This window comes from Vulpes lagopus, chromosome 1, assembly GCF_018345385.1.
Source record: "Vulpes lagopus strain Blue_001 chromosome 1, ASM1834538v1, whole genome shotgun sequence".
NCBI lineage: Eukaryota > Metazoa > Chordata > Mammalia > Carnivora > Canidae > Vulpes > Vulpes lagopus.
This window is the reverse complement of record NC_054824.1, coordinates 111366000-111390470: the sequence shown is the minus strand read 5'-3', so window position 1 is coordinate 111390470 and position 24471 is coordinate 111366000. Positions and strand designations below refer to the sequence as shown.

Here is a 24471-nt window from a genome sequence, read left to right as displayed (position 1 = left end):
GGTGGCGCAGCGGTTTGGCGCAGTCTGCAGTCTGGGGTGTGATCCTGGAGACCCGGGATCGAGTCCCACATTGGGCTCCCTGCATAGAGAGCCTGCTTCTCCCTCTGCCTGTGTCTCTGCCCCTCTCTCTCTGTGCCTATGAATAAATAAATAAAATCTTTAATAAAAAATAGAATGGGTGAAATTGAAAAGACAAATAAATGAAAATACCAAGAGTTGGTGAAGCTGCAGAGTAACGGGAACTCCCATCCCCTGCTGGCAGGAAGTAAATATGGTACTGCCATTTTGGATGTGTTCGACAGCAATGCTGAAGGCTAAATATAAATATATTCTCTGAGCTCTTCCCCTCCTAGGTACGTGACTATGGAATTGAGTCATATATGCACCAGGAGACATTTTTATAGCAGATTTACTTAGAATACTGAAAACTAGAAACAGCCCAAACATTCCTCTGCTGATAGGTAAATAAATTATACAGTAGTGTATCTATTCAGTGGGATTTTTCTGAGCAATATAAAAGAACAAACCACTGATAAAAGGTGGATGATTCTCACATGGATAATATTAAGTAAAATAAGCCAGAAGCAAAATAGCAGGATTCCATTTATACAAAATTCAAAAACAGACCAAAGAAATTTATGATGCCCAAAATGAGAACAGAGGTCATCTTTGAGTTATTGATGATATTGATGAGAAAGAAGTCTGAGGGAGGCCTAGGAGGCTAATCGTGGTCTGCATCTTGATCTGAATGATGGTTAAGTGGCATATGCATTTGGAAATTAACTAAAATATATACTTACCACTTGTGGACTTAATTGTAGGTACATTATACTTTATTTAAAAAACTGATTTCGGACTTAATTATGAACTGATAAAGCTGGCATTCCAGCACAATGATCAATCCTAAAATCACAAAAACAAGGAACAACTTGATATTTTGTGCCTGCTTCCCAACGAAGTATACTTGTAAAGTATCCTTGTCTTAAAGAATATGTAATTCTTATGAAGCTGTGGAGCTTACTCTCAGTTTATAGGAAATGAGGGAGAGAAACATGTTAAATGATTCACAGAAATGCAATGAATGAGAACAACCCAGGACATGGGGTTCTCTACAGGAAAGATGACCCCATTTTCTCAACAAATAAATTGCCAAGAAAAAAAAAAGAGCAAAGAGGAACCTATAGATTAACATAAACTTGTAAGACATATCGACCAATTACAATGTGTGGACTTTACTTGGATGTGGATTTGAAAATGTCAGCTGTAAGAAAATGTCTGAAACAATCTGGGAAATTGGAACAGTGACTAGAAATTCAATTATATGAATATAGTAATATTTATTTTAGATATAATAATTATACTGTGTTTATTTTTTTAAAAAATCCCTTAGCTCCTTGAGAAATGGTTGATCTCAGAGCTGGTGCAGGGAAGGTACAAGATGAGTCTGGAACACCTTGTGGTTCCAGAAAGTAAGAAAGTACTCAAAAAAGAATGGAGGTCTGATGGAACTCCTAATGGCCAACACCAGAACAATTTCAGCAACAAAATAAAGATTGATACTATTGGATTTTAGATCATCGAATAAAATGAACATGTGTAAGTCTAAATGGACTTCTAAATAAATAATAAGATAAAAGAGGTAAGCAAATAAGTCAAATGCCAGAGAAAAGGCAGCTCTCTCTTACAGTAGAATGTTGGAGAGAGGGAAGTGGAAAATCAATTCGACAAACAGCACAGTAACCATTGTTGCAGGCAGAATCCACCAATAGATCCTAAAGCCAATGGGTGAAACTTTGAGGAGAGACAAGGCATTTGCAGTGTTCCAGAGTATCTCTCCCAAGATAGTGACTATAAGGAAAAGATAACTATTCAGTGAAAAAAAAATTGCAAGGCACCATCTTAAAAGGTGATCAAGGCCAACATGACCAGCAATAAGACAATTCAGCATCGTGAACCCCTACAGGGATGGACGGACAGTCCTTCTGTGGTTTTCTAGCCAAAATGCATAACCTCATTCTCAATTATGAGAAAGCATCAAACCCAAATGAAGGGACAGTCCACAATTTGTATTTTGTAATAACTTCTCAAACTGTGAATGGAGACCATGGCTACTGTCTACAGGTGCGTTCTATATTTTGTATTCTACAAAATAACTGACCAGTACTCTTCAAAAGTGTCAAGATTGGGGCACCTGCATGGCTCAGTCAGTTAAGCATCTGCTTTGGCTCAGCTCATGGTCTCAGGGTCACGTCCCATGTCTGGCTTACCCACTCAGTAGGGAATCTGCTTCTCTCTTACCCTCTGACTCTCCTCCTGCTCATGTTCTTTCTCCCTCTCTTTCTCTTTCTCTCTCAAATAAATATATAAAAATATTTTTTAAAAAAGTATCAAGGTAAAAAAAAAGGAAAGACTGAGGACCTGTCACAGACAAGGAGACTAAGGAGCCAAGACAAGTCAGTACAAGGCAAGGTCCGAGATTGGATCCTGGACCAGAAAAAGGACATTGGTGACATTTGACTGGTGACATTGGACTAGGCCTGTAGTTGAGTTAATAATACTGCCCCAGTGTTAATTTCCTGGTCCTGATCACATACTATGACTATGAGAGGTGTTTGTATCAGGGGAAGGTGAGTATGCTAGGGAACTCGCCGTGTTGTGTTTGCAATGATTCTGCACATCTAAAATTTGTTCAGAATGAAAAGTTTTATTCAGAGAGAACCCTTACATTTTAGAGATAAATAATGAAATACTCATGGATTGTTTTAAGGCCAAGTCCGTCTTTGTTTTTTTTTTTTTTTTTTTCCAAGTCCGTCTTTGAACATACCCAACACTCATCACGAGTTTTCATGGCCAATACTAGATGAGGTGTTTATTCCCTGAAAATTTTCAGCCCTGGGTCCTGAATAAAACTGATAGGGCGCCATATCAGATTATAGAATCCAGGGCAGAGGCGTAGCTAGGAGAGCAGAACGTGCCAGTTGATCATCGCCTCCAGTCAGGTGACCCGTGGGCCCAGTGCTTGGGCTCATTGACACCATTTGCTTTAATTAAAAGAATCCGCCCAGGTGGAGCATTCCCCTAGCCTCTGAGGCCCTCACCATTACCTGTTGCTTGGGCTTGGGCACCACGAGAGGTTGCAGTGTGAGGGCCAATGGGACCATCTGATTTCTCTTCCAACAGGAACGGAGGAGGCCGCAGTGGGACGTTCTGCGCCATCAGCATCGTCTGTGAGATGCTCCGGCACCAGAGGACGGTGGATGTCTTCCATGCGGTGAAGACACTGAGGAACAATAAGCCCAACATGGTGGACCTCCTGGTAGGACCCTCACTCTGGCCTGCTGAACCGGGTGTCTTCCCACTTGGCTGGCGTAGTTGGTGGTAAAACTGATTCCTGGGCGAGGAGACTCATCTGCAGAAGCATAGTAGAATCACTGTGCTTGCGAGGGCCTTCCTCCCTCCCCTCTCTCACTTGGCTTTTCACAGGGTGACTTCACCTCCACACACTGGCACTGTGGAAAGAGGCGAGACTCAAAAGTGAACACCCTTATTAATTTCCCTTCCTGGCAGTGCCTTCCACATGGCTAAGCGCTTAGTCTTCACGGGGAAGACATAATCACAGCACACCAAGTGCCAGATTTTCTTTTTTTTTTTTTTAGATTTTCAAATTATATATTTTATAAATAGCTTAATCATCTAATATTTATCAAAGCTGTGAATTTTAGTTTGACATTGAAATATTGCATTTAAGTCTAGTGGCCATATCCCAGATGAGGATGAAGGAGCCAAGAAAGAAAGGATTAGGGGCAATTATTAGAGTATTTCAGGAAATCTTTCTTGTGTGCAGCTATTTAAATGCCAACCGCCGCAACTTGCAAGCAGTAGAATAGCTTAAAGGGGGGGAGCTTTCAGATTCGGTGTTTGTACCTCTGTGTTGATGGAAGAAGGATCTGAAGGAAACGATGGGATGATCCCAAGGTCAGGAGAACAGCCTGGGGTAGGGAGAGGGAGGAAGACATGGCTGGTACCACAGGCCTGGAAAGCCTGTATGGCCTGGCCCTCAGCACTGGGTCAGTGGGCTTCAAATCTAACGTATAAGAAAGGGACTAAAGAGGGAATGGAGCTTCGAGCCAAAGTTGAGAAAGTCGCCGTGGTCCCAGTCATCACAGTGCCCCAGGCTGTGTAATGACAGTCACCATTGCCAACCCACTCCTGGGACACATCCTCCTTCGCCCAAGTCACTGTCCTGGGGCATTTGCTTCCCCCAGGTACACATGTCCTGCTTGATGGGTTATTCTGTTTCCAAGAAGCAGGGTGCTGCCCAGAGAATTTGGTGGAGGGGCTCTGTTTGGTCAGGTGCCAACTTCCAGAACCATCAGCAGTTAGTACCTTGGCTTCTGTGGAAAAGGACCATGCCCTCCAGACTGCTGACCTCTCCTCCCCGCCCTAGGGGATGCCCAGGAAAACCCAAAATCTACTCTCAGCTCTGCTACTCATTCAACTCAGGTGACCTCAGACAAAGTAACCTGGCAATTCACGTCTCCTTGAGCCAGTCACTTAGCTTTCCTGACCCCAAGTCCTGTAAACCAGGGATAACGTTGGCTGGTTGAAGTGATCCCGCTAGACAGTATGTGTGAGAGTGTTTTGGCAACTGCAAAGGTAAGAAAGTGGTTCTTGAGGGTGCAGGTGTTTACTGGGCATCCTGTAGCCAGCAGGTACATATGAGCTGGTTGGGTGAGGAGGATGAGGTGGCATGATGACAGCAAGCAGCTGTCATTCACATGGTGCTTAATATGTGCCAGGCCACACACTCAGTGGCTTTTACAGAGGCGCAGATTTCAAGTGAATAGGCTAAGGCTGGCTGGCGTGTCCCGTGTGCAGGCGTCCCTAGAGCCAGCCCCTCCCAGAGGCAGAGAACTGTCTCACTCCTTGGGATCACCCGTGAATTTGGAAGAGTTGTACCAGAATCCTCCGTCTTCGGGGCTGGGTGGGGGCAGTTGAGATAGGGCAGCTGGGCCATCAGAGGTGGCCTGAGTTTAAGACCGATAAGAAGGGTGGCTCAGTGGTTGAGCATCTGCCTTTGGCTCAGGGAGCCTGCTTCTCCCTCTGCCTGTGTCTCTGCCTCTGTCTGTGTGTCTCCCATAAATAAATAAATAAAATCTTAAAAAAAAAAAAAGATAAGAAGGTGGGCAGAAGATGGAAGCAAATACCTAAATTAAAATATTCTGACTTAAGTGGCATTTAACCTCTGGGATTCAGGGACCGATGTGTAGCTTCCAAACTTTGGTTGGTAGTTGGGCAAAGCTGACCTTGATGAAAAAAATATATGTATCATTTCCCTCTCACCGCAGCCGGAATTAAGCAGGTCATTAGTAATAGACCCTTCCGGGGCTTTCCACTAATGGCTCTGGCTGTAGCTTTCATCACTCACGAATTTTTATGTGCAGAAACAGTGCAGCTTTTTCCACATTGGTGGTACAGACTAAAGGATGGAGGTGATTCTTTGTGGACTGAATGGACATGCAGGTGGTGGGACCAGCAGAGAGCCCACTGTTCTATAATAATTTAGGAGTTTCTGTGATTAGGTTGCTCTAATAGAGAAAATAAGATCTTTGGATGCCCAAACTTCTGAGGGTCAATACCAGTTTTAGGATAAGGTCAGTACTGAAAAATATAAGGAAAGTATTTTCAATTTCCTGGAAGAATGTCTGATACATTTGTGACAGTGATTGTTAGCAAAATAATAGGTAAAATCTGGTGACCAGAGGAACAAATGTCACAGGGCTCTTTTCAGAGGGCTTGAAGCTTCCTGAATTGAATGAGGACTCCTGTCATTTGTTTGTTTTTTGCTTACAAGTACAATTTCTGTTACTTTGGTAGTCATATATGTGTACCTTGGCTGAGGGAATTAATTAATTCAGGTCCAGGTGATAAAACCCAATACAATTTCATTGGGCATAGAAGACCATCTGAAGCCCAAGCCTCTCCTAAGCACAAAATGTTGTACGAGCCACTGAAAAGCACAGGGTACTGAGTCTGCCTAGCTGCATCTTCTTAGAATGATGAAATGTGTTCCAGAAAGTCCTGGAGCGCACTTCTGTGCTGGCTGGTCGGGAGGCAGAGGGGATGGGGTGTGGAGGGCCAGGGACTGGGTCCCATAGGAGGCTCAGTCGCCACCCCCCCCACCCGCCACCTCCTCCTGGCCTGGTTAGATTCAGATGGAGTCCCCAGTGCCTGAGCGCCTTTGAAGTTTCTAGGGAAATGGGCTGCTTCAACAAACATCTCCTTTCTTTTTTTGTCCTCACTGGCTTTTAGGCGTTTCCAGAGCTCCGTTATGATTTTTTTGTTTTTTTTCCCCCCAGGGCTCTGTTTGAACAGAGAAACAGCCTTTGGGGGACAGATCTTTCCTAAAGAAACATTGTCCCCTGGAAGGTGGGGGAACTCTGGCCAACATGATGGGATTTGACATACATCTGCATTGTCGAAGGTTACCAAGATCAGGATAATTAACACATCCATCACCCCGCTTAGGCTACATACTGGACTCCTGTGAGTCTGTAGTGAGAATGCTTAAGATCTATTCTCAGCAACTTCCAAATACATAATACTGTATCACTAGTAACTGTAGTCACCCTGCCTGTACATTAGATCCCAAGAACTACTTATAACTGAAAATGTGTACCCTTGACCAACATCACCTCATTCCCCTACCCCAGCTCCTGGCAACCACCATTCTATTCTGTTTCTATAAATTGGCTTTTTTTTTTTTTTTTTTAATGAAAGCATTAAAGAATCCTAAGCTCTAGGCTCACCACAGTGGCCGTGATTCAGTTGATCTAGGGGCTGGCTGCAGCAGCCAGATGTTAAAAGCACCCCAGGTAATTCTAGTATGTGGTAGGGTTAAGAAGCTTAGTGCCCAGTCTAGAATGGCTCCAGCCAGGGCCATACGTCAGAATTACCTGAGGCACTGTCACAAAAGCCAAGGCCCCAGACCAAGTGTGGGTGCATGTGTATGTGTATGGGTGGATGTTGGGGGCTGTGTGTAGGTATGGGTGGGTGTGCATGTGTATGGATATTGGGGGTGCATGTATACATGTTTAGGAGTAGATTGTGGGGGTGTGTAGGGGGGGTACATGCCATGTGCAGGGGTGGATGTGAGTGTGTGTGTGTCAGTGTGTGTGTAGGCATGAATAGTGGTGTGGGGGGTGGGCGTGTGTATGTGAGCATATATATGGATGTGTGTGTGTGCATATGTAAGGATGGAGGGGGAAGTAGGTGTAGGGAGGTGGGTATGTGTGTGAGTATATATATGCGACGGGTATTGTATGTGTATACGTGTGTGTATGTGCATGCATAGGGGTGGGTATGTGTATGTGAGTATATGTATGTATGTGTACACGCGTGTGCACGCATACATAGAGGTAGATGGGGGAGTAGGTGTAGGTGTGGGTATGTGCGAGTGCTGAAGTGGAGGACATAGGCCCCAGACGGGGAGTCAGAGAGGCCCAGTGTGGCCCATCTCTGGAGACACTTGAGGACATTCCACTTCCCTTGGGCCTGGGCTTGGGCCTGGGCTTGACACACAGCCTCTGGGAAGCACCCATTCTCCCCGAGTCCTCCTGTGGAAGTCCAGGTGTAGTCTTCCTGCACCCTGCAGAAAGTAATCTCCAGTAAAGCCCTGTGCCCTTTCCCCCTGCCCCCCACTCCAGACTCTGACTTCCTTGAGTCAGGAACTGGCTCAGGCAGCAGAGCTACTGGCTTGGGGCAGGGGTCCAGGACACAGGCACTGAGGGACCCTCACCCATACAGAGCTTCCCCTCGCTGCCCTTGAACCTGGGGAGGCTGTGACCACACACTGATGAGTCTCAGTAGGAAACCAGGCACAAACTTCCCTTCCTTTGAGGGAAAAACATTCTCCCTACATTTTTCAAGGCAGAGATGAAAGTAATGATGCACTCTGTCTATTGTCAGAGACACACCGCTGTCTCATTGAGGGGTGTCCCTGGCTGGGAATGTCCTGGGAACATTGACACAGATGGCCCCACTCATGATTATTGGCACACTGGGGACCACTTGACCTTCTGGCCAGGGCCATTAGTCAGGGTTTTTTCCAGACTGTAGGACCTATCAGTCCAGGACCCAGGTGAAATTGTGAAATTTGTTTCAGGTTCAAAGAGCAGGCGCATTGGGGAGAGAAGGGTTACCCAGGTGAACTGTGCATACTGCTCTCTGAATCGTGTCAGAGATTCCCACTCACAGGCAGCATGGGAACTGCGAGTGCCCAGGGTGACCGCAGGACCCCTGGTTCCTCAGACACAAGGCAGCATGTGCTGAGACGGGCACAGCTCAAGCCCTTCAGGAAGCTCCCCAAAGCCACTTGCAGGCCTTGCAGCCTCGTGATGTACTCCCTGAGTGAACAGCGGTGTGGGGAGTTGGGGAGCTCTAAAACATAACCTCGCTTTTAGATGCCTCTTTATTTTTTATTTTTTTATATTTTTTTTTAAATTTTATTTATTTATGATAGTCATACAGAGAGAAAGAGAGAGAGGCAGAGACACAGGCAGAGGGAGAAGCAGGCTCCATGCGCCGGGAGCCCGATGTGGGATTCGATCCCGGGTCTCCAGGATCGCGCCCTGGGCCAAAGGCAGGCGCCAAACCGCTGCGCCACCCAGGGATCCCTATTTTTTATTTTTTAAAAGATTTTTAAATTTATTTATTCATGAGAAACACACACAGAGAGAGAGAGAGAGGCAGAGACATAGGCAGAGAGAGAAGCAGGCTCCATGCAAGGAGCCTGATGTGGAACTCGATCCCCCGTCTCCAGGATCACACCCTGGGCTGCAGGCAGCGCTAAACCGCTGCGCTAAACTGGGGCTGCCCTAGATGCCTCTTTAGATGTCACTTTGCCCTCTTCATGAGAACCAGAGGTGGGTCTGCCGTGAAGGTGGGTTTGGGGGCTTTAGAGGGGAATAGCTGGCCACCTTGGTTCCCACCTTATCCAAGGATGACCCATGCTCGTGTTTGGGCTTTGCATGCCCAAAGCCAGCTGATGTTGCCCAAATCAGGAGAATGTGGGATCCAGGCAGAAATGTTCTTTTTTTTCCCCTGGAACCACAGAGATAGCTCATGTGGCTTAATTATACCTTCCAAAGCAAGTGAGCTGAGAGAGGAAACTGCAGAAGACAGGCCTGTACCTGGTGATCAAGGGTAATCAGTTGCTTTCCAGCATTTCCTGGGGTGCTTGGGGGAGGCCACACAACAATTTATGGTCTTCCTTCTCCTTCCCTTTATTTTGCTGATTCAGAAACCAGTCATCACAGAATCTACTGGGATTGACAGTTTGCTTAGGAGGGATAAGATGATAGCAAATTCATTTTGAAAATTATAGTCGTGCCTGGGACAGGGCAGCTTCAGTGATTCTAACATAGCAACCCCTTCAGTGAAGCCCACAATCCTTTTAGGGGTTGTGGCTGGAGGCCAGTGGCTATATGACCCTCTAGATGCATGTTCATATATTACAAACCATCAAAAGGATGGTTTGTAGTAGTCACCAAAATTGCACAGTTAGGTTTATGCGAGACCATGTTTATGCAATAAGTAATTGTATCTCTCAGATTTCCATGAAAAACATTGTCTCTGTGAAGGAAACAGGAGAACAGGATTGACCACTTCATAGCCAACATTTCAGCCCAGTCATCTGACAACATGGCCTTTTAGAATTTTGAAATGTAAATGGTTTCTTTTAAATATTTTGAAAATAAAAGTATCAAATCCTGAAATATGGATCAGAAATCTTTGATAGATGCATGTTCAGTTCTCTTGGGCATATACCTAGGAGTGGAGTTGCCAGGTCATCAGCCAATTCTTCTGTTTAACCTTTTGATGACCTGTTGGATGATTTTCTTTTCTTTTTTTTTTCTTTTTTTCTTTTTATTTATTTAGTTTTATTGGAGTTCAATTTGCCAACATATAGAATAACACCCATTGCTCATCCCATCAAGTGCCCCCCTCAGTGCCCGTCACAGTCACCCCCACCCCCTGCCCACCTCCCTTTCTACCACCCCTTGTTCATTTCCTAGAGTTAGGAGTCTCTCATGTTCTGTCTCCCTTTCTGATGATATTTCCCACTCATTTTTTCTCCTTTCCTCTTTATTCCCTTTCACTATTTTTTATATTCCCCAAATGAATGAGGCCATATGATGTTTGTCCTTCTCCGACTGACTTATTTCACTTAGCATAATATCCTCCAGTTCCACTGTTGGATGATTTTCTGAAGTGGCTACACCTTTCACATTCCCACCAGCAGCGTATGAGGTTCCAGTTTCTCCTCGTCCTTACCAACACTTGTTACTGTCTTCTTAATCCTAGCCATCCTGGTGGATGCTACTGATATTTTCATCTTGTGGCACTTCTAATATGTTGAAATGGTCTGTTTGCTTCCTGTCTTCCCCTCCAGATCGTAAAGTCCCAAAGAACAAAAGCTGTATCTTAAAATCCCTGGTCTCCAGCCTTCAATATTTATTGGGTTGAATCAAATGCTGCTAAACCCATATTTTGTTATCATTTACATATACGGCCAACGTTTGACACTCCCAACTGTATGTCAGGTTCTGTGCTAAAGACTGGTGTATTACATGCAAAGGGATAAAATATGGCTCTTTGTCTTCAAATAAACAGATTGGACTAGTGGGACATTCAGAGAACAAAATGTAGGTGAAGACAAGAAGACTGCAATGACTAATTAAGAGGCACATATCCAAAAGATGGAAATTTAGTTTTAATTAATTTGGCAAACTCAAAGTAAGTGATCCATTTCCTTGGTTTTGGCCATTGTGTTGGGTAGTGAGACAGTGGTGCACACACTTAACAACTTGTGAAAGCTTATCTCTTATGGAGATGGGAAGAGAGCCTTCTAGATGCTGAGCCACTCTGTCTCAGCTGCCAGGCTGCTGCCAGGTGGCAAATAGAAGCATCCTCAGCTGCTGTGTCCCTCTGCTTGGCTCAGAGACCACACTAAGATGAGCGTGCCATTAGCACACCACACAAACACAAGTGCAAATGCCCTCTCCTACCACCTGAGATCCCACCAGGGCCAGAACCTCAGGCAGGTCTCCCTCAGGCCAAGGTCCATGATCTAAGAAAGCTGTGCTCAAGAAAAATGACTTTGCTGCCTGATTAACAACTGACATGTGGTTCCCAGAGGGAATCCAACACTTCCCCTCTGGGCCTTTCGTTACATGGTTCCTCTACCTGGAATGCCTGTAGGTACCTGCTGCCTCTTACAGGTCCTCCCTAGGAAGTTATGCTCCCTCCCCCTCTACGCCCAGGTTGGGGGACCATTCGGGGGCCCTGTTCCGTGCCGAGCCTTGTTATCATTGGGTAGTGGTCTTAGTCAGACCATGGAATTCTCAAAGTCAGGGACCAGGTCAAGTACTTGGTACTTAAGAGGTGCTTGTAAATTCTCACAAAATGGAAGACATCGGGGGTATAGCTGGGCCAGGAGTGACGCATTTATATGTTGAGGACCTTGTATGAGCGAATCACAAAATATTTCTCCCAGACTTTGGGGAAAGTCTTTTTTTTTTTTTTTCCCTTCTACTTCTTGATTGATTTTTCCCATACTCTGTATTCAGGATGTTGATGTACAGGTAAACATTTATGTGTGGACAAATCTATATATGTGTTCCAGTTGTCCAGAGCTTTCCAGGAATTCTAGAAGAGGTAGATGTCAAAATACCTTTCATCGGGAAACAACTTGTGGGGAATGTCTCCAGACAGCAGATGTTTGTGGCTCCCAACCGTGACTTTCTGATTCATTTCTGATTCAAATCCTTCTCAGTTTTATTTCTTCCAATTAAAACCCTAACCTGGCATAATTGCTCTAACAGCACCAGCATTTGGATATCACATAGCTGACATCTTCTCCCTTCCGCTTTCTAGGATCAGTACAAGTTCTGCTATGAGGTGGCCCTGGAATACTTGAATTCTGGCTGATGGCATAAACAGCGCTGCAAACCAACCCTTTCATCCCACAAAGCCAAGACGTTCCATGGTATTTGTGTAGATGAGATGAAGACTTCTCAATATGCTTATTTTGCTTTGCATAATTGGCTCTTTTTAAGAGCCCAAGAAAGCGTTTATGAAACTGCTTTGCACTGCCCAACTCCCAGCAATGCTGCTGCCTGACAGAAGCACACACACAGCACAGTCATCAAATACTGTCCTCCTCGGCATTGGCTTGTTAGAGCAGCGTAGACATCTGGTAAACCCAAGAGCACAATTATATTCTTATGAAGGAATTTGTACCTTTGGGGTATTATTTTGTGGCCCGTGAACCCTTTGTTATTGTTACGGCTGAGTGTACATTTTTGTTTTGTGGAGAATGCTACCTGGCATTATGATAATATATTATTTTAGTTAATATTTGTATTTTAACATGTTGCATAATATAAGCTTCTGTACCTTTCCAAGACTAACAGATAAACATATAACGAACAAAGATACGCTGTATGAGTTGTTGTTTCTATCAGATTTGTATTGTTTCCAAGGGAAAAAGCTTGGGAAGAAGTCAGTTCAAAAATGCAAAGCTCGATGATGAGATTCACAGATCCAAAGCTTCTCCCTTTGTTTATATTGTAAATATTTTTGATTCCATCAAATTATTTATTCATTAAAAGAAATTTTTGTGAAGCACAGTGAGTGACAATCATTTTTATGAAGCGCAGGAAATGATTGATTGTATGATGTGACCTTGTGTGAATTCTTCCTCAATAAATAAAGAGCGTGACCAGTCTTGCTGTATTCCTGGTGTCCCAGCGCCCCGGCGAGGGGGGCAGCTCCGGTCACCGCAGGCCCCTGGCAGACAGATGGGGTCTGTTGGCCTGGAGCAGGTAGGGTTGGGATTTTTGAGAGAGAACTTCTGTCCGTGAGACATCCTGGCCCATCCTGGGAGCCTCCCTGGTGGGGGAGGAGCTGCCTGCCCCCTGACCTGGTGGGCACAACTGTTGCAGAGTGCAAGAGGCCAGTCCCAGGGCCGTGACTTCCTGACCAGGACAACCTCTTCCTTTCGCTTTTTTGTCTTGGTCAGTGGGGTAACCTCTGTCCTCTCCAGGCTTCATTCAAACCTGAAACTTGCTAAGAGAACTGAGAGAACACTTTATAAGGGGTTAAAGGATCAGGACACAAATCTGTGTTTAAGCAGGACATAAAGCTGAACAAGACAGTCCCTGGCCGAGAGAACGATCATGCAGAGTGGCCTGCACCTCGCTCCTCAGGGCCTCTGGCTGATTCTGAGGGAGGAGGTGAGGCCATGCACTGACTATATGAGGTCAAACTGAGTTGCGGGTTATGTTAAGTGACTTCCAACCGACGATGAGTGTGAACTTTTACCAGACACCCAGTTCTGCATCCGAAACTATGCAGGGTGCTTTCCCAACAGGCAGCCATTCCCCCCTGCGACAGTGATGGAACCGTCTTACAGCCCGAGAGACTCAGGTTGGAAGACATCAAATACTTGTCCGAAGCCACCCCATCTGGTCAGTGCCAGGTGCCTCCAGGCCTGGGGAGGCAGAAGGATGGCAGCAGAAGCACAGGCACCCTTGATACAACACACAGTGAAAGGAAACTCCATTCCTGCTGAGACAGGGAGATACGGGACCCATCACCCCCTCCGGAAAATGGGGAGGCTTGACAGGAATTCCTGCCTGCTCTGAGGACCCTGGTGAGTAGGGACAACAAGAGTAGAGGTTGTCTGCCCAGGGGACTGAGGTTGACACCTGCACCTTAGGCCTGCAGTGCTTTGCTGAGCTGTGAGGACACGATCGCTATGCCCTGATGAGGGATTGCCCAGCGCCCCTGAAGGAGATGGGACACCACAACCAGGAGAGCAGGCCAGCACTGAGCTGGGCATCCAGACTAAATGCCTCACCGCTGGGCTCCTCCCATACACTGTCCTCTCACCATCCCCACGCAATTCTCTTCAATTAAACTCCTAAAATGTTAAAAACTGCTCTTTGCATACCTCTTCAAAATGGCTTCCCCCAGATACAGGACTAGGGATGACATGCGGAAAGCTGTACCCACTGTGGGCCAGCCAGCCTGTGACAGGTGGGGAAGCGTGATGCCCTCAGTTCTCTCCTACAGAGTCATGGCTTGGATCTTCATGCCCTAAGCCAAAAGATAAGCCACCTCCGCCTGGCGCAGAAGTGGCTTGAGATTTGGGAGTCTGACAATTCACCCCATTTTGTAGGGATCAAGCCCCATCTCATATTGAGGCCAGTAGTTTCCTCTAGACTTTTGAGTCTCTCAAATTTTCTTTCTTTCACTTGGTTTCACTTCTTAGCAGAAATAGTGATAGAAGAAAAGGGACATTGTGTGGCTTTTTCCGATTTCCCATGAGGCCTTGCAGCATGGTTGAGATTCTCATTTCTTTCAGCACACAGAGTAAGTCTCTGCCCCTTGCCAAGGAAAGAAGTATCCCTTGGCTCAGCGTCCCTTCTCTTTCTTCTCTCAGTACTCTGGGTTCTCCTCTACAGTGGCATCCTCAGCCGCCCAGACTATCGACACCTGCAAAGGCTGGAGACACAGGAAATCCTGCCCCCTAGCTTCCTGACATGGTCCTGCTCGGGAACTACTTAACAGAATTCAGTGTACAGGCTAAAGTGGCTTTGCAATATGTGGCTGCACTGAACTTATTTCCCAAATTCCCATTCTCTCTGTACTTCCAATTAGCTGAGCCCCAGGGGCCATTTTGTGCAAGATGCAGAAGCAGAAATGAGGCAGCAGCTGTATGGTTTTCACACTCAAAAGGTGGGAACAGCTGCAGCCACACCACTGCCATGTGCCAACAAGGTGAACCAGCTGGTAGTAACAGTGTGGATGAGCTGCCCACCAGCACTCTACTTGTTATCCTTCTGGCTTCTGCTTGTGGTCTGGATCCAAACTCATACCCTATTTTTAAGTTTTGTGAAGACATCCCAGTTCCAGGTACAAAAATCATCATTAGTTATCTACTGCTGAAAAACAAATGGTTCTAAAATGAAATGTTCAAAATACCAATAAATACTTAAGATCTCATGCATTTTCTATGGGTCAGAAATTCAGGAGTAGCCTATCTGGGTGATCCTGGCTCTAAGGTCACTCGCTAAGGGACTGTTCCAATGTTGGGTCAGGGCTGCAGTCTTCTGAGATCCTAAAGGGTGGAGGGGCCCGACTTCCAAGATGGCTCACTCACACACCTGGCAAGTTGATGCTGGCTGTTGTCCAGAGATTCAATTCCTTTCCATGTGAGCCCTCATACTTATGCAAGCTGTATAAGTGTCCCTGCAGCACGGGGGCCAGCCTCTCCCAGTGATCCAAGATGGAACAAGGCAGAACCCAACAGTTCTTTTATGACCTCACCTTGGAAGTCTCATTCTCTGCCATCTCCACAATATCCTATTGGTTATAAAGGTCAGCCCTATTTAGTACAGAAGGAAATGCATAAGGACACAAATCCCAGGATGTGAGAATCCTTGGAGGCCATCTGAGAGGTTGGCCACCACCTGCCATCTTATCTATCCTATAAAAGGTCAGTTTTAGAGAAATTCATCCAATACTTCTAATCCCAGACGAGCTAGAGTAACAAAGACCAGATTTACCCACCTACCCAACTAACTGGGAGAAAACATATTTAAAAAAAGAAAAATGCTTTCTTTACTTTTTTTTTTTTTTTTTAGAGAGAGAGAGAGAAAAAAGATCGTAAGTGTGGGGGGAGGGGCAGTGGGAGAAGGAGAGAGAAAATCTTAAGCAGGCTGCATGCTCAGCACAGGGCCTGGTATGGTGCTCAGTCTCACAACCCTGATACCATGACCTGAGCTGAAATCGAGAGTTGGATGCTTAGCCACCTGAGCCACCCAGGCACTCTTAAAACAATGCTTTTCAAGACACTGGACATCAACTAGTAAAGGAAAAACAGAAAGCAAGTTAAGTGGGCCCTAGAATTGCACCAGTTTATAGCCTGGAGAGACTTTCCAGACAATGGGGGCAGGCAGGGAAGCCAGGTATAGCCCAGTGGTTTCCCTTTGAAACAAGAGTTCTCTTATTTGATCTGACAGTTTCCAAAAATCAAAGTGGCTAGTTTTTAGAGCAGGGCAGCAGAGATGAGAGAGCTGTATAAAGAGTTCTGAACATCTGCAGAGATCCCCCATCGAGTCTTCCATTAAGAGCTGATAATATTAAGCATGGAAGAAAATTATCTGAGGCCAAAGAGAGAACCACACCAAAATTAGAGGGAACAACAATTAGAGTTCACACACAGCCAGATTAGCTCCTGTTCCCACTGGATAGAGCACCCAGAAAGATTTGGCCTCAGTAAGTGGCGCAAAATTATCTCTAGACTAAACACAGCTGTAATCCTGCCTAGCAAGGCAATAACTGAAAGGATCAAACTGTCTCCAAGTAACTTAACTGCATCGCAGAACAAAGCTCAAGAATATTTATTGAAATACAAAAATATCCAGTACCCAAGAAAGTAGAATTAACAGTGTCTAGCAAGCAATCCAAAATTACTAAGAACACAAAACAGGAAAGCTGGAAAACATGACACATTAAAAAAAAAGGGGGGGGGAATCAACCAGTCAAAACTCACCCAAAGAGAACAGGGATGATAGAATTAGTAGACCAGTACGTTAAAGCCCTAATTTTATAATATGATTCTACATGATCAAGAAACTAAAGACTTAGCAGATTTAAACTAAAACATGAAAGATATAAAAAAAGATATAAACCTAACTTCAAGAGATGAAAATCACAAAACCTGAGATAAAAAATGTATCAGTGGGATTAATAGCAGATTAGAATGTAGAAGAAATTAGTAGACTTGAAGACATTGATAGGAACCATTAAAAATAAAATACAGAGAGAAAAGATTGAACAAAATTGAACAAAGCATCAGTGAACTATTGAAGTCTCCCCAGAGCAGGGGAATAGAGGGACAGAAAAAATATTTGAAGAAAAGGGGCAAAATTTTCCAAATTTGATGGAGATCATAAATGCACAGATCCAAGAAGCTCAATAAATCTCAAGCATCAGAAACATAAAACTACACTGACATACATCATAATCAAATTGCTAAAAACCAATGACAAAAATAAAATCTGGAAAACAGCCAGAGAAAAAATATATTGCAAGTAGAGAAAGGCACAAACTTTAGCAGACTTCTTTTTGGACACAACAAAAGACAGGAAATAATAGAGCAACAATTTAAAGTACTGCATGGATTAAAAACTGTCAGCCTAGAATTCTATACCCAGTAAGACTATTTCCCAAAACAAAGGTAAAATAAAAATGCTTTCTGATGTATGGAAACTGAAAAAATTCATTGGAAGACTCATGAGTACAAGAAATGAGTCAAGAGTGGCTTCACCAGTTCACATTCCCACCAACAGTGCAGGAAGGTTCCCCTTTCTCCACATCCTCTCCAAAATTCATTGTTTCCTGCCTTGTTAATTTTCCCCATTCTCACTGGTGTGAGGTGGGATCTCATTGTGGTTTTGATTTGTATTTCCCTGATGGCAAGTGATGCGGAGCATTTTCTCATGTGCTTGTTGGCCATGTCTATGTCTTCCTCTGTGAGATTTCTGTTCATGTCTTTTGCCCCTTTCATGATTGGATTGTTTGTTTCTTTGCAGTTGAGTTTAATAAGTTCCTTACAAATCTTGGAAACTAGCCCTTTATCTGATACGTCATTTGCAAATATCTTCTCCCATTCTGTAGGTTGTCTTTGAATTTTGTTGACTATTACTTTTGATTTGCAAAAGCTTCTTATCTTGATGAAGTCCCAATAGTTCATTTTTGCTTTTGTTTCTCTTGCCTTCATGGATGAATCTTGCAAGAAGTTACTGTGGCCAAGTTCAAAAAGGGTGTTGCCTGTGTTCTCCTCTAGGATTCTGATGGAATCTTGTCTCACATTTAGATCTTTCATCCATTTTGAGTCTATCTTTGTGTCTGGTGCAAGAGAGTGGTCTAGTTTCATTCTTCTGCATGTGGATGTCCAATTTTCCCAACACCATTTATTGAAGAGACTTTTTTCCAGTGGATAGTCTTTCCTCCTTTGTCAAATATTAGTTGACCATAAAGTTGAGGGTCCACTTCTGGATTCTCTATTCTGTTCCATTGATCTACGTGTCTGTTTTTGTGCCAGTACCACACTGTCTTGATGACCACAGCTTTGTAGTACCACCTGAAATCTGGCATTGTGATGCCCCCAGATCTGGTTTTCTTTTTTAAAATTCCCCTGGCTATTAGGGGTCTTTTCTGATTCCACACAAATCTTAAAATAATTTGTTCTAACTCTCTGAAGAAAGTCCATGGTATTTTGATAGGGATTGCATTAAATGTGTAAATTGCCCTGGGTAACATTGACATTTTCACTATATTAATTCTTCCAATCCATGAGCATGGAATATTTTTCCATCTCTTTGTGTCTTTCTCAATTTATTTTCAGCAGTGTTCTATAGTTTTTAGGGTATAGATCTTTACCTCTTTGGTTAGGTTTATTCCTAGGTATCTTATGCTTTTGGGTGTAATTGTAAATGGGACTGACTCCTTAATTTCTCTTTCTTCAGTCTCATTGTTAGTGTATAGAAATGCCACTGATTTCTGGGCATTGATTTTGTATCCTGCCACACTGCCGAATTGCTGTATGAGTTCTAGCAATCTTGGGGTGGAGTACAGTATCATGTCATCTGCAAAGAGACTGACTTCTTCTTTGCCAATCTGAATGCCTTTTATTTCTTTTTGTTGTCTGATTGCTGAGCCTAGGACTTCTAGTACTATGTTGAATAGCAGTGGCGAGAGTGGACATCCCTGTCCTGTTCCTGATCTTAGGGGAAAGGATCCCAGTGCTCCCCCACTGAGAATGATATTTGCTGTGGGCTTTTCGTAGATGGCTTTTAAGATGTCGTTCCTCAAAGAGTTAAAAATAGATCTGCCCTACGACCCAGGAATTGCACTGCTGGGGATTTACCCCAAAGATACAGATGCAGTGAAACACTGGGACACCTGCAGCCTGATGTTTCTAGCAGCAATGTCCACAATGGCCAAACTGTGGAAGGAGCCTCGATGTCCATCGAAAGATGAATGGATAAAGAAGCTGTGGTCTATATATACAATGGAATATTACTCAGCCATTAGAAACGACAAATACCCACCATTTGCTTTGATGCGGATGGAACCAGAGGGTATTATGCTGAGTGAAATAAGTCAATAGGAGAAGGACAAACATTATATGGTCTCATTCATTTGGGGAATATAAAAAAAAGTTAAAGGGAATAAAGGGGAAAGGAGAAAAAATGAGTGGAAATATCAGAAAGGAAGGCAGAATATGAAAGACTCCTAACTCTGGGAAACAAGGGGTGGTGGAATGGGAGGTGGACAGGGGGTGGGGGTGACTGGGTGATGGGCACTGAGGTGGGCACTTGACGGGATAAGCACTGGGTGTTAATCTATATGTTGGCAAATTGAACACCAATAAAAAATAAATTTATAATAAAAAAGAAATGAGTCAAAAGTCTCCGGTAAAAATCAGCATCTATGCAAAGAAATTAAGAACACTGGAAAGAGTAACTAATGGCTAAATGCAAAAGGCCCTTTTTGTTATTATTTAAATATCTTTAAAAGATATTGGACTGTTTAAATTTTTAAAAATAATGACAATGTAGTGTGTGGTTTATAACATAGGTAGAAAGAGAGGGTATGATAACAATCATATAAAGGCAGAGAGGTGAGAAATGGAAATATACTCCGATAAGATTCTTCTAGAATACATGAAGAATGTCTATCTTCAAGAATCTTAAAGGTATTATAGTAAAGATACTATAAGCGCTGCAGCAACCACTAACATCACACAACAAGAGTTATGGCTACTAAACGAATGAAGGAGATAAAAATTGAATCATAAAAAAGACTCAATCCAAAAGAAAGCACAATATGACAAAGAAAAATGGAACCAAGAACAGATGGGACAAATAGAAAACAAAGAGCAAGATGGTAGATTTAAACTAGACTATATCAATAATCACATTAAAATGTAAATGGGCTAAATCCCCCAATTAAAAGCCAAAGATTGTCACAGACCCAACTATATGCTGCCTACAAGAAACCCACTTTGAACATGAAAGAAACCAATCCATCTGCTTCCTATAATATACCCAAGCTACTAAGGCTGGTAGGAAGAAAATCACACAATGGGCCTACTAGTGCTGCTGTAAATTCTTGGGATCCATCTTTTCCTACTAACTCTCCGTGGCAAATAGTTCAAGACTTTCTGCACTCAAGCTACCTAGGCGGCAACAACAATAGCTTTATAACCTAGTTCCCTGGAAAAATAAATGGTCCACTCTCACAGCTAAACATGCATTTATCTCCATGTCCATTCTCACTTCTTTTACCAAATTCAAAGAAAGAATCCTTCAAAAGACAGGTCCTGAGCACAGGAGCCATCATTGAAGTCCCGGGCTCAGGACCGTTCAACCGATGGACGGGTGGGAAGGAGGGGCAGGTTTCTTTCCTCTCTGTTCTAGGAGCTCCTGCTCACAGATACCCTGTTCCCCGGGGGGGTTAATCAGGAAGCCTGAGCTTGTCAGACCACCCCCTTAGTAGCTCTCCCCTCTGTCCTCTTCTCCACCCCACCAAGATCTCAATCTTTCTTGAGGCTTTTATTTTACCCACCCCCAAGATTGTACAAAATCCCCAGTCTTGTGTAGTTAGGATTTCCTCTGCCGCCTGTGCTCATGACAGCCAGGAAGGACTTGTCCAGCCCACATGATTATCAGGCCAGGTCAACCTGTATGAGCCACAGGACACAGGAAATCTGGGCAGCCAGGCATCGAGGGTCCTGTCTCTGGGAGCATCACACTGTCAGCCCCTCTGGGGTCTTGCCACCGCCTTGGGTTGCATAGCTTCCCCCACAGGCTCTCCAGGAATCCGCAGCTCTCTCTTCCCATGCAGTCCTGAGCCATCATTTCTCTCAATGTCCCTCTGCACCCCCCTACCACGCCCCCCAGGACACCCCTAACAACTGCTCCAGTGGGAGGGTCTCATGGGCAACTTCTGCTCTCCTCCTACCCACACAGACCTCCCAGGGCCAGGAATGGAGCTCCTCGGTCCCTGCTTCCATGAGGAAAGAGTAGTGGAAACCAACTAGAAGGTGACCCCAACTCTAAAAGTTATCCTGCTTCGTTCCAGAAAGCCTTCCTTGGCCCTGCAGGCTAGACTGCTCCTCCTCTTAGGACCTTCCCATCTCCTTTATAACCCTAACCCTGCATGCACCCTCTCTACCCATTTATGTGGTGTCCCCCCCAGACAGGAGCTCTGGGGGCGAGGAGTCTGACCCGGGGCACGCCACACGGTGGTGCTGGGACCTGCAGAAGGAACAGAGAGACAAGGGGCTCCGCGCTTGGGAAGGCACGGGCAAGTCCTGCAGGCCCAGAGACTCCGTCCTGGGGCTCACAAACTCCGAGACATCCCACAACAAAAATATGTGCTCTTACTTGAGAAACTGCTAGAAACTGCCAGCTCACCTGCGCTAAAGGGAAAGGAGACAACGGTATTGATCTTGGCCCTGACACAGGGAGAACAAGAAAGCCCAAAGGAGCACGAGTTCTAACCCAGGCAATTAGCAGACAGTGTCGTTTTCGCTCTGCTTCTGTTCCAGCTAATGGCATTTAAATGACGGCGGTGACTCAGCACGTCTCAGCCCAATGCCACACACCCGCCAGGAAATCCGAGGTGTGCGGGGACATCGGCACAGGCTGTGGCATCCCCCGCTCAGACTAACGACCCCAGTTTGCGTCCCTGGCTCTCCCGTGGACAGGGAGCTGCAGTGATTTTACAATTAGGCTCACAGAGCCTCTGACAGCCTCCCCGCAACAGGTGGCACCTGACTTCTCTTCTCCAGACGTGCTTCTCACAAATGGGATGAAGTGCAAGTGGAGGTGTGGTGTGATTTCTGAGATGAGGGCTTGAAAACGCACCATGGGGTCCTGGACCCCTCGTGGACCACTCATCGGGCAGGGCTGGGGGACAGCCAGATGGCCAGAGGAACACCTGTTTGGAGAGGCCCCTGCTGGCAAGGAGCTGAGGCTCCCAACCAACAGCCAGGGAGGGACTGAGTCCTCAGCCAATCATCTGTAGACTAAGTGGGAAGAGGATTTTCCGGCCCCGGGGAAGCCTTCCGATGACCCCACCCCAGCCTACACCTCATGAGGTATACTGAGCTGGAAACACCCACCTAAGCTGCCCCCAGAGTCCCCACCCACAGAAGCTCTGCAAGGTAAATATTTGTTATTTTTAGCTTAGATTTTGAAGGATAATTCAGTATCTCTGACTTGGGTTCCAATTTGGGTACCTAACAGGAGGTTCCAGAAAGAAGTATGTCTAGCTTAGAAATGTAAAGATGTAGGTCAATGTAGGCTTTATATCATCCCTTAGGTTCTGGAACCTTCTACGCAAGTGTTATATCTCAGGGGGCACCTGGGTGGCTCAGTGGTTGAACATCTACCTTTGGCCAAGGACATGATCCTGGGGTCCTGGTATCAAGTCCATCATCGGGCTCCCCACAGGGAGCCCGCTTCTCCCTCTGCCAGTGTCTCTGCCTCTCTGTGTGTCTCTCATGAGTAAATAAATAAAATCTTTTTAAAAAAGTGTTATATCCCAAAGTATAGCACATAGACCATAGCTGGTTCAGGAGATGATTGTAGCTGGCACAAAGATTAACATTTATTTTTTTAACATTTCTGAATTTATTTTACTGTGTATTAGAAAAGTACTGGTTTTCCATTTTCAGTGCTGATTGATTTCTTAGTGTCTGAGGGGCATTTGTGCGTGGAGACGAATATTCACTACTAATTGTAACTCAAGCGATGTTCCAACTATTAATCTTAGGAATTTATTAGACAATTAGCATACTTCTGGATACTAAACAACCAACATTGCCCTAAATATTTACAATTACTTAACACTAATAAATAAAAAAATTATAGATTTAACAAAATAAATGGTCCCAATCAATAAAAAAAAAAACCCTAGATTACAAACCTAACCCAGCACTTTTAGACATTTAATTAAAATCTTGCATCTAACGTATTAATTCCCCCTCAATATGCTAAGACTCTTTAAATGCCAAATGTTCACACAAGAAATGTGAAACTGATTAATGCCCTTACACCAGGAGAGGTTATGATGATACTGGTTCCGTGGCTTTAATTTGTTCATTTTATCCTTGCATATTCCCAGTATCACATGCTTTACATTGTCCTAGGATTTTGATAACACCATCAGTTCAATAACTGATATTTTACACCTTTCTAGGACCCTAGAAATTTACCAGACTCCAGAGTAAGAGGATATCACTTTGATGCCACTGGGAGATGGCAGGCCTTGTGCTGGCAACTTACTGATTGTCTGCTGGGACGTGGCTGGACAGACCAAGTTCATTCAAACCTTCAAACCTGAGCCATTGGTTATCAGGGTGAGTTTCTTGCAGATGCAAAGAAAGAAGCAGTAGGTATTATATTATGAGACATCTCACTTCCTTTCTTCCTTAGCAATGTTGACTTTGAGACTCGAAGTCTTTTCCAATAATGAACTGGTCTCTAGGTTTCATATGTGGCATCTACTTATCGTGCAATAACTGAGATTTGTTGGTCTGGTCTATCCCCATAATTGGAAGCTTGGGGACATAGGTCTTATTATCTCATGATAATTAGTGGAGTTATCCAGGGATTTTGTTCCTTGAGCAAAAAGGGAGTAAGTCTGCAGCTTGCTTTTTCTTCTTTTAAGGGCATTTGGCTAATTTGTTATCTATATTTGGGTATTCTTTAATTGTTACTGTGTGGGATCATGAGTGCTGGCCAACGGCTACTTCACTTCCCACTTGCTCTCTTGTTTGAGGTACAGTTCCCTTTTATACTGGGATTATTTTGGCTGAATCACCAGTTTGAAGTCACTGCATCCTGCGTATGCTGGTCCATATCTACAGCTGACAGAAAGACACATGGTCACCAAAGCAACATGGTACCTACAGATAGCATAGATGACACTTTCCATTATTAAAAATAACAAGGAGGAGGCCTATGACATTGAGCCCACCCTTTCTTGGAATAACTCCCTTTTTTTATACTTTAGATGTTTTTTATTCTTCTCCAAAACACTTATTCAACCCTCAATTTAGTCTTTTCATTTTAATTGGAGATGAGTGTTAGAAACCAAAATGTAGGGCAGCCCCAGTGGCGCAGTGGTTTAGAGTCACCTGCAGCCTAGGGTGTGATCCTGAGTCCTGGGATCGAGTCCCACGTCAGGCTCCCTCTGCCTGTGTCTCTGTGTCTCTGCCTCTCTCTCTCTCTCTCTCTCTCTCTCTCTCTCTCTCTCTCTCTCTCACTGTGTGTCTTTCATGAATAAATAAATAAAATCTTTAAAAAAAAAAAAGAAACCAAA

At 44.4% G+C, this 24471-nt stretch overlaps 1 protein-coding gene across 9 annotated transcripts in view; it reads left to right on the top strand.

Moving 5' to 3' along the window:
- Positions 1-12789, top strand: part of PTPRM (protein tyrosine phosphatase receptor type M) — a 710086-nt gene extending 697297 nt beyond the window's left edge. For all 9 annotated transcript variants that reach the window (XM_041721685.1, XM_041721677.1, XM_041721656.1 and 6 more), the window contains 2 exons: positions 3181-3316; positions 11938-12789. In XM_041721685.1, coding sequence (XP_041577619.1) covers positions 3181-3316; positions 11938-11991 — 190 coding nt within the window. In that variant the 3' untranslated portion in view covers positions 11992-12789. The remainder of the gene's footprint in view (positions 1-3180; positions 3317-11937) is intronic.
- Positions 12790-24471: the final 11682 nt, after the last annotated feature.